The 12461-nt window shown below is 40.2% G+C and overlaps 1 protein-coding gene across 3 annotated transcripts in view; it reads right to left on the bottom strand.

Moving 5' to 3' along the window:
- Window positions 1-558: 558 nt before the first annotated feature.
- The window catches only part of LOC149215203 (origin of replication complex subunit 4-like), a 357971-nt gene continuing 346068 nt past the window's right edge, over window positions 559-12461 (bottom strand). For 2 of the 3 annotated variants that reach the window (XM_089392543.1, XM_089392542.1), the window contains exons 16-18: window positions 1029-1172; window positions 857-925; window positions 559-758 (exon numbers count right to left, since the gene is read on the bottom strand). In XM_089392543.1, coding sequence (XP_089248669.1) covers window positions 884-925; window positions 1029-1172 — 186 coding nt within the window. In that variant the 3' untranslated portion in view covers window positions 559-758; window positions 857-883. The remainder of the gene's footprint in view (window positions 759-856; window positions 926-1028; window positions 1173-12461) is intronic. The other variant, XM_089392544.1, reaches the window with a different exon arrangement.

Genomic DNA, 12461 nt, shown 5'->3' with positions numbered 1-12461 from the left:
TTCTCCAAAAATACTAAAATCAAGATGGTGATTTGATATTTTGTAGTATATGCCAAAAGAAAACTAAAGATTATCCAAAAAATAATAAAAAGAACCATTCCAACGTGTACATTGTTTGTTTAAGCACATACAGATACATCTCGCAACCATTAATGTCTAGGTATGCACATGAAAGAAAAATTTGGGGAAATATGCCAAAAATATTTATCTGGTGGTCAAATATCAAGTCCAATTGCATTAGTTATTTCCTACTCGTGTGCTTTATGCTTCCAGGTTGTATATTTTGAAATTGAAGACTAAAATGTTGTGAATGAAGAATTTCAAGAAGTCAATAATAGAATTTAGATCAAAAGAAAACTCATCGCATGTGCATAAAAGGCACATGGTTTACCAAATAGGAAGACTTTTTACATTGTCAATGAGGTTCTTTTACATGGACTTTTGATCAGAATTTCACTCTTTCACAAAATTGAACAGATCCACTCCTGAAAGCTAAAAATGGAAGATTGAACTTGTGTCTGATTTTCGCCTTTCGAAGCATGACAATGGCCTTCTATATCGAACGACTACTGTGTCATGCCTCATGCATAGGCATCGTCTAATTGAAAGTCAGGATGACATTATGGCTGCAGTCTCCCGTGTCAAGGATACAAAGAATCAACTTGATGTGCTAAATCAAAATCACTTAGCGTGTAATCAATCCTTATCCTTCATGGTGACTGTAAAGGTGAGCTGCTGGTATGGGTAAAACAAAACTCCTGTTTACATAAATTCAAGATATTTACTGCTAGAAGATCATACCAGTTGATAAAGAATATCAATTCATCTCACTTTAATTCATACCAGTGGTACTCACATTTGCATAGGTCGGGGAGTAGAGATATCACTTAAATTTTTCATGATCAAACCATTGACGCAAGACAACCTATTGAATAAAAGTAAAAACAATGTGGTTAGCGAGTCATCCACCTAAAAGGCAAGAAATTGCTGTACGATTAAAGAAGATTAGCAATAAAATAGATCTTTACCGGACAGACAGGACTTGTTCTCAGCCCATCATGAAGTTCATGAGAAGAAATGAGTAGCTTCACAGGACGAAATCCTATAGCAATGTTTTGCCCTCTGGTATCTGCGAAAGTGATTAGTTGCCGCTCTAACAAATGCTCAAATGCCTGTAAACAAGGTATCAACATAGAAACACAACAATCATAAAGTCATGAATCTCATTGACAAACAGGTTATATCAAATCACAGTGGGTCTGCAAAGATAATGCACGATAAGTAATCAACATTGAATACACGATAGCCCAAGAAAAACTAACAGAACAAAATACATATATATGCCACATTAGAACCATAGAATTAAAAACCAGAACTGGTCTTCAAACCCGCCACTTATCAGACTGACTTTCGAACCGGAATCAGATTCAGTAAACTGATTTTTTTTTAAATACATAAAATAATAAAATTTTATTCAAAAAAGGTATTTTCAAGATTGCAAAACATTAAAAACAAAATATGCAAAGTTTGCTCAGTCTATATACCATGCAAGCGTGAATATATCAAAATGGAACAAAATGGAATACATATCAGCAACAAAATACATAATCAATGAGCCTCTAAATGGCTGTTAATTTGGCAGCTCAGGGACAAATTCCCCTCCTCTGGACAGCCTTCCTCGTCAAGAAAGACCCCTCCTAGCCCTTGGAAGAATTTAATTTGGCTAAAGAAAAATATTTTTTTAATATAAAACCCTCATGTACTCAAAAGGACAGGTTGGCCCTAAAGAGAAATTGGACACCCTTGGATGGCTATAAATACAAGTCAAGAGAACCTCTTTTGGACATCATCATCAAGGATCTTCTTCTTCTCTCTCTTCTTTGGTTTGGCTCACACAGGTCTGAAGTTGGTCCACGGAAATTGATTCGTACAGGTCCAAAATTGCAGGGTCCAAACTCGCACGTCTGAATTAGAGCTTTGGTTTGTAGCCGCAGTGTTGGAACAGAAAATTTTTGTTTGTAGCTGCATGCATACAGGGTGTTCCCTGCGTTTGGAGCATTTCAGCCAACCACATGATCTCTAGCTCCGTGCGGTTTGGACCTAGGGTTTCTGTTAACAGTTGACCGCAGATCTTGAGATTTGACCACAGGCTTGGAACGTTGACTCTGATCAATATTATTGTTGGGCTCATCTCTTGGATATTGTTTGGTTGGTTTTGTTGGATAGTCTTGTGATTGAAGAATTGGAATATTGTACTCTCTCTTTGCTGAACATTTTATGACAATCTAATAAGAAGAAGAATTTGAAAGGGTTTTCCCCTTTGTGGGGTTTTTCCTGGTCTTTGACCAACTTAGTGTCTCTTATTTGTCTCTTATTGTTCATTGCATTTATTGTTCTATCTACAATTGTTATTGATCATTGGAAGATTAAATTGTTTTGAAAGATTGCTAATTAAAGATAAGAATTGGGCTAAAGTGATTGTAACAACATAGAACAGTGGTAAATTAACATGGTATCAGAGCTAAGGTGAAGACAAGCCCAAGGAGACAAGAAACAAGAGCAATCATTCTTGAAAGAAGTTGAAAAATCCTAATTGGTTTGGTCAAGATGTCTACCTCCTACTTCAAGGATAATGAGAAGCTTGGTGATTCATCTAACTTTGCTACTTGGAAAATTAGGTTGGAAGTCATATTGGATGACAACGATGTTTTGGAATATGTACAAGGAAAGGTACCTGAGCCTCTAGTGAATGCTTCTGTTGCTATCAAGTCCAAGTACAAGAAAGGTGATCTCAAAGCTAAGAAGATTATTATTGATGGTTTACAAGATCATTTGCTTGTTTATGTTGGTAACTTAAAGGAATCTAAGGATATGTATGACAAGTTGGTCGGGATGTATGAGGTCAACAACTTGAATCACATCCTCTCTTTGAAGGATCAACTCAAAGAGATAAAGATGAACAAGGGAGAATTTGTGCAATCCTATATCATGAGGGTATCCCATTTAAGGGATCAATTGCAAATTGCAGGTGAGCAGGTATCTGATAAGGATTTGGTATTGGTCACTCTTTGATGTCTTCCTCCTGTTTAGGAAACCTTCATTATAACTCTAAGCAACAATAATGTATTCCCGACATTTAATGAGCTCGTTCGTTAGTGGACTCAAGAGGAGATCAGGATGATTGACAAAGGGAAAATTCAAAAGCGTGAAGAAGGAGAGCCCTCCGCATTTGTTACTCGAGATAAGAGAAAGAAAGGTAAAGGGAGACCATCCAATCAAAGAAAGTCTTCTCACGAATCGAAGGACTCCAAGAGAAGGTCACTATGCCCGAGCCTACCCGAGAAAGAGAGATGCTCCAAGATCAATTCGAGGCTACAACAATAACAGGTACAATGATAGAAAAAGAAACGATGATAGAAGAAGCGGTGATAATAGATTAAGAAGAGATACACCTGATGATCGAGAAGGAAGCTATCGTCCTCAAAAGAGAGCAAGAAATTCCAGGTATGAAATAATGCAGCTGCTAGTCAATCTAAATATATTCCTATTTTCGCTTCTTCTAGTTCTGCTCTTCCATATTCGCATGACAACTGGTTGTTAGATAGTGGGGCTTCCAGACACTTCTCTAGATACAAGGAAGTCATCTCCAATATGGATGAAAGGGAGATAGATTTGAAGATCATTCTTGGGGATAACTCTATATATCAAGTGAAAGGTTTTGGTTCTATTAAATTTGATTTGTATTATGGAGAATCCATTCTTCTTCAAGATGTAATGTATGTGTCCCAGAACCAAAGAAGAACCTAGTATCTATTTATGCCTTGGAAGACAAAGGGATGAGAGTAGCTTTCATAAAAGCTAAAGTCCTCACATAGCCTGGGGAATCCTGTATGAGGGAAGCATTCACATTGGGATCTAGAGTTGAAGGGCTCTATAGAGTTAATGGGAGACCTCTACTCGAAATGGTCCATGACACCAATCACCAAAGTGAGCTATGGCATCGAAGGTTGGCACATCTACATTATGAAGCCCTATCGAAGTCGAAGAAGCGAGTCTCTGGGATGCCTGATGTTCAAGTGAGTCATGATGGAGTATGTCTGGTATGTGCCAATGGAAAGAAGACAAGGGGACCATTTCCCTCTAGCAGGAAAAAGATGGATGATATTCTTCAACTCATTCATTTTGACCTTTGTGGACCTATGCCAGTGCATTCTCTTAGTGGCCATCTCTATTATATCATATTCATTGATGACTTCTCCAGGAAGACATGGATATACTATTTGAAGCACAAGGACGAGGCCTTTGATATGTTCAAAGACTTCAAGGCATTGATAGAGAATCAAACAAGGAAGAAAATCAAGGTCTTCAGGTCCGACAATGGTGGTGAGTACATTTCAAATGAGTTCATTGACTTTTGCAAGAAGGAAGGTATTAAGAAGGAAACTATTGTACCCTACAATCCTGAGCAAAATGGAGTGGCTGAAAGAAAGAACAGGTCTATTGTGGAGGCTACCAGATGTTGATTTGGGGTAGCATCAGATGTGCTCTAAGCCTCAAATTTTTTAGGGAGGCTTGGGCACAGGTATTCCAAAGAACTCAGAAAGCGTTTTGGGAAATTCCACGCGTAATTGATTTTATTAAAATAATTCATATTTTTAATGGGGTTCCTAAGTCTAAACTTAGGAAAAGTAAAATATTAATGAGCATTAATCTAATCAGGGGTGAAACTTCAAGAAAAAGCCATGGATCAAGCCAAAACGATCTGAGCCTTTGATTAAGATGTAACCTAGGTCGTTGGTTGTCCAACAGAAAGATATAAGAAGGGGCTTGAGGGTCATTTGGAAGATACACTGAGAGAGATCAAGAAATCGATTTTCTAAAGTGAGAAGTTCTCATGAGGAAAAATCGATTGAGGAGATCTCTTGCAGCAGAGGGGAAAGGATAGTTGGGTTGGAGGATCTTCTCTAGAACCCCGAATACTCAGCAGAGAGGCAAAGATACACTAGTGGAGGCAACACAAACCCAGGGAGGACTGACACTGGGCCAAGAGGGCCCACGCTGTGCTTGATGCAGTGCCAAAAGGGTCAGCACAGAGAAAGAGTTTTCCTCCTACAAAAATCTGAAACTTGTTTGGGAGCTGCCAAATCAATCGGGAAGGTTGACATCAGAGCTCTAGAAGGCAATGAGACCCAACGCAGAGCTGATGTAGAGCCTCAGAGAGCTCCACACGGGCCCACGCAGTTACTGTGAAGGGGCAGCACAATTGTAGCCGGGGATAGTCAGTTCAGTTGCTGAATCAGAGGGATTTGTCGGGTGAAGTGAGGTAATCTCACTAAGCTTTTTTCCAGTGTCTTTTTCTCTGTAACTGGATTGTCAAAAGAGCATCTAGAGTTGTATTCAGAACTACTACTTAATAATAATAAACCCTCAGAGCTGCTGCATTGGTTTTCCCGCATTGGCTTTTTCCGCGGACGTTTTGTCCAAAAATAACTGTGTCCTATGTGTTGTATTTTTCTTTCTTGCTCAGCATTTTGTTTCCGCATATATGTTAATTAAGTAAAGGTTGCAAATGTATTTGCTTCGATATTTACCGTAGAGCACAGTAAATAACTTGCATGAATTAACAAGTAGGAGAAGTAACATCAGTTTGCTACAGTGGGGATTCTGGTGTAGGAATTTTCACATGGTATCAGAGGTAGAGCAGGTGAGACAAGACGAGCAGAACCAGAAACCCTAGCATTGAGCAGAAGGGGAAATTGAAAAGTTACAGGAGGCAGCAAGACGAAACCCCATAGGGTTTGCGCAGTTCTAACCAGAGAGTCGAAAATTCGAGGTAGTCTCTCTCCAAGTGTGTTGATGGAGAGAAAGAGCTTCCAGTTCAAATTTTCCCGTGGCAAAGGGAGCAGCGTTGAGCCTCAGTGTGAGGAAAAGTTGGTGGACACAAAATTTCCAGTATGCAACTTTGTCGGGCTGAAAAGACATCAAAAGAAAGAAGCAATAGAGCATAGTGAGGGAATACTTCCTCAATGATTTCTTGCCGAGGAAATCAGCATTTCTCAATTGTTGAGCAGCAAAGGAGCAGCAACTTACCAGCTCCATCAGGGAGTGCGTAAGGCAGCCTAGGAGCTACGCAATAGGGAGAAAGAGGGAGTTGTTCGACAATTTTTGGAGGATATGGCAACTAGTGGCTTGAGGGATCAGGACAGGTTGGACAAGGCTTCCAACTATGCCATCTAGAAGGCTAGAATGACTTTCCTTCTAGATGAGCATGCCCTCAAGATGTATGCTGATAATGTGGTAGTTGTCCCAGCAAATGCAAATCTGATGAAGAAGTACAGAGCTGAGATGGATAAGGTGAAGAGAATGATCCTGGATGGAGTCAAGGATCATGTGGTGTGCCACATTGCAAGCAAAGGGATTGCTAAGGAGATATGGGATGCCTTGGCCACCTTGTATAAGGGATCTTCTAAGCAGCGGAAGATGTACTTAGAGCAGAAGCTAACATTTTCTCAAATGCAGAAGGGAGAACATGTGGATCCATTCCTCACGAAACTGAAGGAGACCCGTGATGAGCTGTCAGATGCGGGACATACACCTTAGGACTCGAAGTTAGTGAGACTGGCTTTGAACTCCGTCTCAGATGATTGGCAAATCTTTGTCCAAAGCATCCTGGGCAGAGCAGCATTGCCAAATTGGGACGAGATGTGGGCAGCTCTGAAACAAGAAGAGTTGAGGAGAGACCTGCTCAAGGTCAAACTTGACGGGAGTAGCAATAGCAGTGGGTCGAAGCCCAAAGTGGAGGAAGAGGATAATGTAGCCCTTGCATCGAAGGGACAACAGGGGCAACAAAGACAAAAGAAGGATGTCTCCAAGGTGAAGTGCTTCAGGTGTGGCGAGATGGACCACTATGCATCGCAGTGTTCTTTGAAGAAAAAGGACAAGTATGAGAAGCATGATCTCAAGGTTGCAACTGTGAAGATTGACGAGGAGTTCGCCATAACAATCAAGATACTTCCAGGAAGGAGGTGGGTTGATATAGAGTTGCAGTTAGAAGGACTGTAGATGGGCAGGATCCTTGAGGAGCCCACCTCTTGGATCGTCACCTTGCTACGAGAGCCCATGATCAGGAGTAGCGGGATGGTGGAGTTTCAGTTGGTGCCATGGAGTGTTGATGCGAAAAATGCAGTGGCTAGAAGAGCTAGAGACTAAGCAAAGCATAGAAGAGAGGTAGCAGTGCGAGTGCAGAGCTTCAACAACGCAGTGGCTTCAAAGGCAGCATGGGACTAGCAGCAGTCAAGATGTCAGCACTGAGGTGTATCCACTGGATACTTGTCTAGTTTTGGGTGTTTTCAGTTGCTTCTCTCAGCAACTAAGTTGCAGTACAGATGCAGTGTTAGAAGTGGCAGTACTAGCAGCATAGCAAATGCAACATTTGAGAGGGAGTTGTAGTGTAGATGCTGTGTTGGGTGTCAGGACCAGCAGCAGCACGGATGCAGTGGGGGTTGTAGTATGGATGCAGTGTTGACAGAAGTAGTGTTCGCAGTGATACAGTAGCAGTAGCAGCACATTGGTTGGTGGATAGCAAGTCAGACATCAACAACTCAGAGACGATGCTTCAGAGACATAGCTGTATGCAGAGAGGCAGTGTATTGCTAGAGCACATTCCTCTCTAAGGGGGAGTGTTGATTTGGGGTAGCATCGGATGTGCTCTAAGCCTCAAATTTTGCAGGGAGGTTTGTGCACAGTTATTCCAAAGAACCCAGAAAGTGTTTTGGGAAATTCCACCCATTGGTGATTTTATTAAAATAATTAATATTTTTAATGGGTTCCTAAGTCTAAACTTAGGAAAATTAAAATATTAATGGGTATTAATCTAATCAGAGGTGAACCTTCTAGAAAAAGCCATGGATCAAGCTAAAGCCTAAAACAATCTGAACCTTTGATTAGGATGTAATCTAGGTCGTTGGTTGTCCAATAGAAAGATATAAGAATAGGCTTGAGGGTCATTTGGAAGATACACCGAGAGAGATCAAGAAATCGATTTTCTGAAGTGAGAAGTTCTCGGGAGGACAAATCAATTGAGGAGATCTATTGCAACAGAGGGGCGGGGATAGTTGGGTTGGGGGATCTTCTTTGGAACCTTGAATACTCAGCAGAGAGGCAGAGATACACCAGTGGAGACAACGCAGACCCAGGGAGGACTGGCGCTGGGCCAGGAGGGCCCACACAGTGCTTGATACAGTGCCAGAAGGGCTAGCACAGAGAACTAAGTTGGGTGTTTTCAGTTGCTTCTCTCAACAACTAAGTTGCAGTGTTAGAAGTGGCAGTACTAGCAGCATAGCAAATGCAACATTTGAGAGGGAGTTGCAGTGTAGATGTAGTGTTGGGTGTCAGGACTAGCAGCAGCACCGATGCAGTGGGGGTTGTAATATGCATGCAGTGTTGGGTGTCAGGACCAGCAGCGGCACGGATGCAGTGGGGGTTGTAGTATGGATGCAGTGTTGACAGAAGTAGAGTTGGCAGCGATACAGTAGCAGTAGCAGCACATTGGTTGGTGGACAGCAAGTCAGACATCAACAGCTCAGAGACGATGCTTCAGAGACATAGCTGTATGCAGAGAGGCAGTGTATTGCTAGAGCACATTCCTGTCTAAGAGGGAGTGTTGATTTGGGGCAGCATCGGATGTGCTCTAAGCCTCAAATTTTGCAGGGAGGTTTGTGCACAGTTATTCCAAAGAACCCAGAAAGTATTTTGGGAAATTCCACACATAGGTGATTTTATTAAAATAATTAATATTTTTAATGGGTTCCTAAGTCAGGAAAATTAAAATATTAATGGGTATTAATCTAATCAGAGGTGAACCTTCTAGAAAAAGCCATGGATCAAGCTAAAACAATCTGAACCTTTGATTAGGATGTAATCTAGGTCGTTGGTTGTCCAACAGAAAGATATAAGAATAGGCTTGAGGGTCATTTGGAAGATACACCGAGAGAGATCAAGAAATCAATTTTATGAAGTGAGAAGTTCTTGGGAGGACAAATCAATTGAGGAGATCTCTTGCAACAGAGGGGCGGGGATAGTTGGGTTGGAGGATCTTCTCTGGAACCTTGAATACTCGGCAGAGACGCAGAGATACACCAATGGAGACAGCACAGACCCAAGGAGGACTAGCGCTGGGCCAGGAGGGCCCACACAGTGCTTGATACAGTGCCAGAAGGGCTAGCACAGAGAAAGAGTTTTCCTCCTGCAGGAATCTGAAACTTGTCAGGGAGCAGTCAGATCAGTCGGGAACATTGACATCAAAGCTCCAGGAGGCAGTGAAACCAAGCGCAGAGCTGACGCAAAGCCTTAGAGAGCTCCATGTAGGCTCACGCAATTTACTGCAAAGGGGTAGTGCAGTTGTAGCCGGGGATAGTCATTTCTGTTGTCGGATCAAAGGGATTTGTTAGGTGAAGTGAGGTAATTTCACTAAGTTTTTTGCCAGTGTCTTTTTCTCTATAACTGGATTGTGGAAGGGCATCCAGACTTGTATTCAAAAGTATTGCTAAATAATGATAAACCATCAGAGTTGTTGCACTAGTTTTCCCTCATTGGGTATTTCCTGGGACGTTTTGTCCGAAAATAACTGTCCTATGTGTTGTATTTTTCTTTCTTGCTCAATATTTTGTTTCCGCATATATGTTAATTAAGTGAAGGTTGCAGATGTATTTTCTTCGATATTTACGATAGAGCATAGTAAATAACTTGCATGAATTAACAAGTAGAAGTAACATCAATTTGCTGCAGTAGGGGTTCCTATTAAGGAATTTTCACACTAGAGCTATGTTGCATGATCAAAAGTTACCGATGTTCCTTTGGGGAGAGGCAACAAATACAATGGTCTATGTTCAAAACAGGGTTCCTCATCAAGCATTAGATAACAAAACTCTCGGAGAAAAGTTCACTTGTACGAAGCCCGGTATTGGTCATCTCAGGATATTTGGTTACCCCATATACTTTCATGTGTCGAAGGATAAGAGAAACAAGCTAGAAGCCACCGGAAAGAAAGGTACGTTTGTTGGGTATTGTGAAAATTCTAAAGCATTTAGAATATAAATTTATGGCCAAAGGAAGATTGAGTTTAGTACAAATGTGACCTTCGATGAAGATGTTGCCCTTGGGAAATGTAGAGACCTTCCTCCACCTCCTCCAAAGAAAGATGATGATATGGACATATTAGAAGGTCCTTCTGTGTCGGAATCTGAGAAGGACATTGTTGATGATGTTGAAATATGTAACTAGAATCGGTCTTCATAAATGTATTTGAGTCACAATGAAATGTATTTATCAAAAGAATGAAGAAAATATTTTTATTATTATTATTATTATTATGACGTTTTAAAGCATGGGTTTCATGCTTGGGTCATCATGTTTTAGTTCAAAGTCCCCATTAGGAATTCTAGGGTTTACTCTAAGTCAATAGAGTCATTGAACATTTAAAGAGGCCCTTCTTAGGCTTTTGAATCATGTAAAAAGAATTATTTTTGAGTCAAAAATGAATTATGTCACCTCCACACCAAGTCGGCCTCAAGAAAAGTAATTTGACCTCACCAGAAGCCTAAATATTGAAGCAATTCGATTCATTTGGAGGAGAATCACACACACAAGTTCGATCTCCTAGAAAAAGCCATGAAAAAGTGGAAAGTAGCTGTGGAAGAAGGAGAATTGAAGAATCAAAGATTGTTGGGTAATCTCTCTCTCTCAAATGTGTGATTTTATGGGTTACGACATCAAGGTCGAAGTTCTATTACAGCATAAAGAAGTTTTGTTACGGCATCAAGGTCGAAGTATGGCATCAGGGTCAAAGTATCGCTTCAAGGTAGAAGTGTTGCTTCAAGGTTGAAGAGCTAAGTGCTTCAAGGTCGAAGTTGTTAAATTAAGATCGAATTTGCTAGGTCAAAGATACTACTACATTGAAGTGTTGTTATTGCTACTGCAGCATCTAGGTCGAACACAATACTGGAAAGTGATCATCTGTTGAAAAAGGAAAGAACTGACTTGGTGTGGAGGAAATTTGTGTCTATGTCAAGAATCTTGGATTATCTCAGGAAAACTATTGAAGGAAGAATTGTTGACTGGGTTTTCTCCAAGATTGGGGTTTTGCCCTGGTTGTCTACCTATATTTGTTGTCCTTGATATTCATGCTATTGTTTTGGTAATTGTTTGATGAATTAAGATAAAAGAAGAACATAAGAAAGTTAATAAGAACACAAGAATCTCACAAGTAATTATCAAGTATAAGAAAATATTTCTGCCTTTTCGATTTTCTAACATGGTATCAGAGCTAAGGTGAAGAAGAAAGAAAAATGCAAGTTCAAGATCTATTGAAAGATCTCAAGAAGTTAAGCAAGGGTTCATATAAGGAGACATTACAAGGAAAGGAGTTTACTACCTTCAAGGACAATGTCTAACTCTGTAAGGGGAGAGAACAAATTAGAAGGAGCATCAAATTACAGGTCTTGAAAAAGAGGATAGATCTAATCCTCAAAAAGAATAAAGTTTTGGATCTAGTATACAAATGAATCAAGTGAAGAGAAGACAGCAAAGTTTAGAGAAATAAAGATTTTGGCCATGAGCTGAATAGTGGATGAAATGCATGGAGTCAAGGAGTCAAGATATCTTTAGTAATCAACGAGGAGAGTGAAGAAGAGAAAATCTCGAATGACTGTTCCGCTCATCACGAGAAGAAAGAAACCTTCAAGAAGTCCAAAGGGTCAATGTTACAGTCGTCACAAGATGGGTCACTATAAAAGGGATTGTCCGGAGAATCCAGTGAATAAAAGAATAGGGATCAAGCAAACTTTGTCGAAGAAGTTTCACCAAAAAAAGAACAAGATGGAAGGATCCGAAGTCAAAGACCTACTTGTTAGGGACTCTATCCCTAATGTTGTATCCCTCAAGTTTGGATTAAGAGGGAGCCCCCACCACTTTCCAAAGATCAGTATCTTACTCCTTGTATTATCTTTTATATTTGGTTTCTCTTACTTATCGAAGTTTGTTTATATTAAATACTAATCACATTTTTATTCATATTTTCCTTGTTTAGGAAAGGTTTACTGAATACTCAAGGATTATGAAAGAAGGCCTCACAAGGCAAAGCATTGGGATTACAAGGTTTGTTAAGAAAAAAACGAAAGGCTTACTGAATACTCAAGGATTATGAAAGAAGGCCTCACAAGACAAGGCATTGGGATTACAAAGTTTGTTAAGAAACAAAGGTATGCCTTAGACCATAAGTTTTTTTCTCTTCATGATAAAGGTATATTTATTCTTTTTGGTAATCTATTCTACATTACTAACATTGTTGTGTCTAGCCCTCCTGAATCATAAAGATTCTTGATTGGGTGATCCATCATTAGATAAATCTACCCTCCTCATATCTTTGATTACTCTGGTGGAACCCTAGAAAGGTTATTTGTGAA

Source organism: Pinus tabuliformis, chromosome 1_1 (genome assembly GCF_031772625.1).
Source record: "Pinus tabuliformis cultivar Carrire ecotype Pingquan chromosome 1_1, CPIR1, whole genome shotgun sequence".
In the NCBI taxonomy this organism is placed as follows: Eukaryota; Viridiplantae; Streptophyta; class Pinopsida; order Pinales; family Pinaceae; genus Pinus; species Pinus tabuliformis.
Note: the sequence above shows the minus strand (reverse complement) of the source record. Positions and strands in the feature narration are given on the sequence as shown.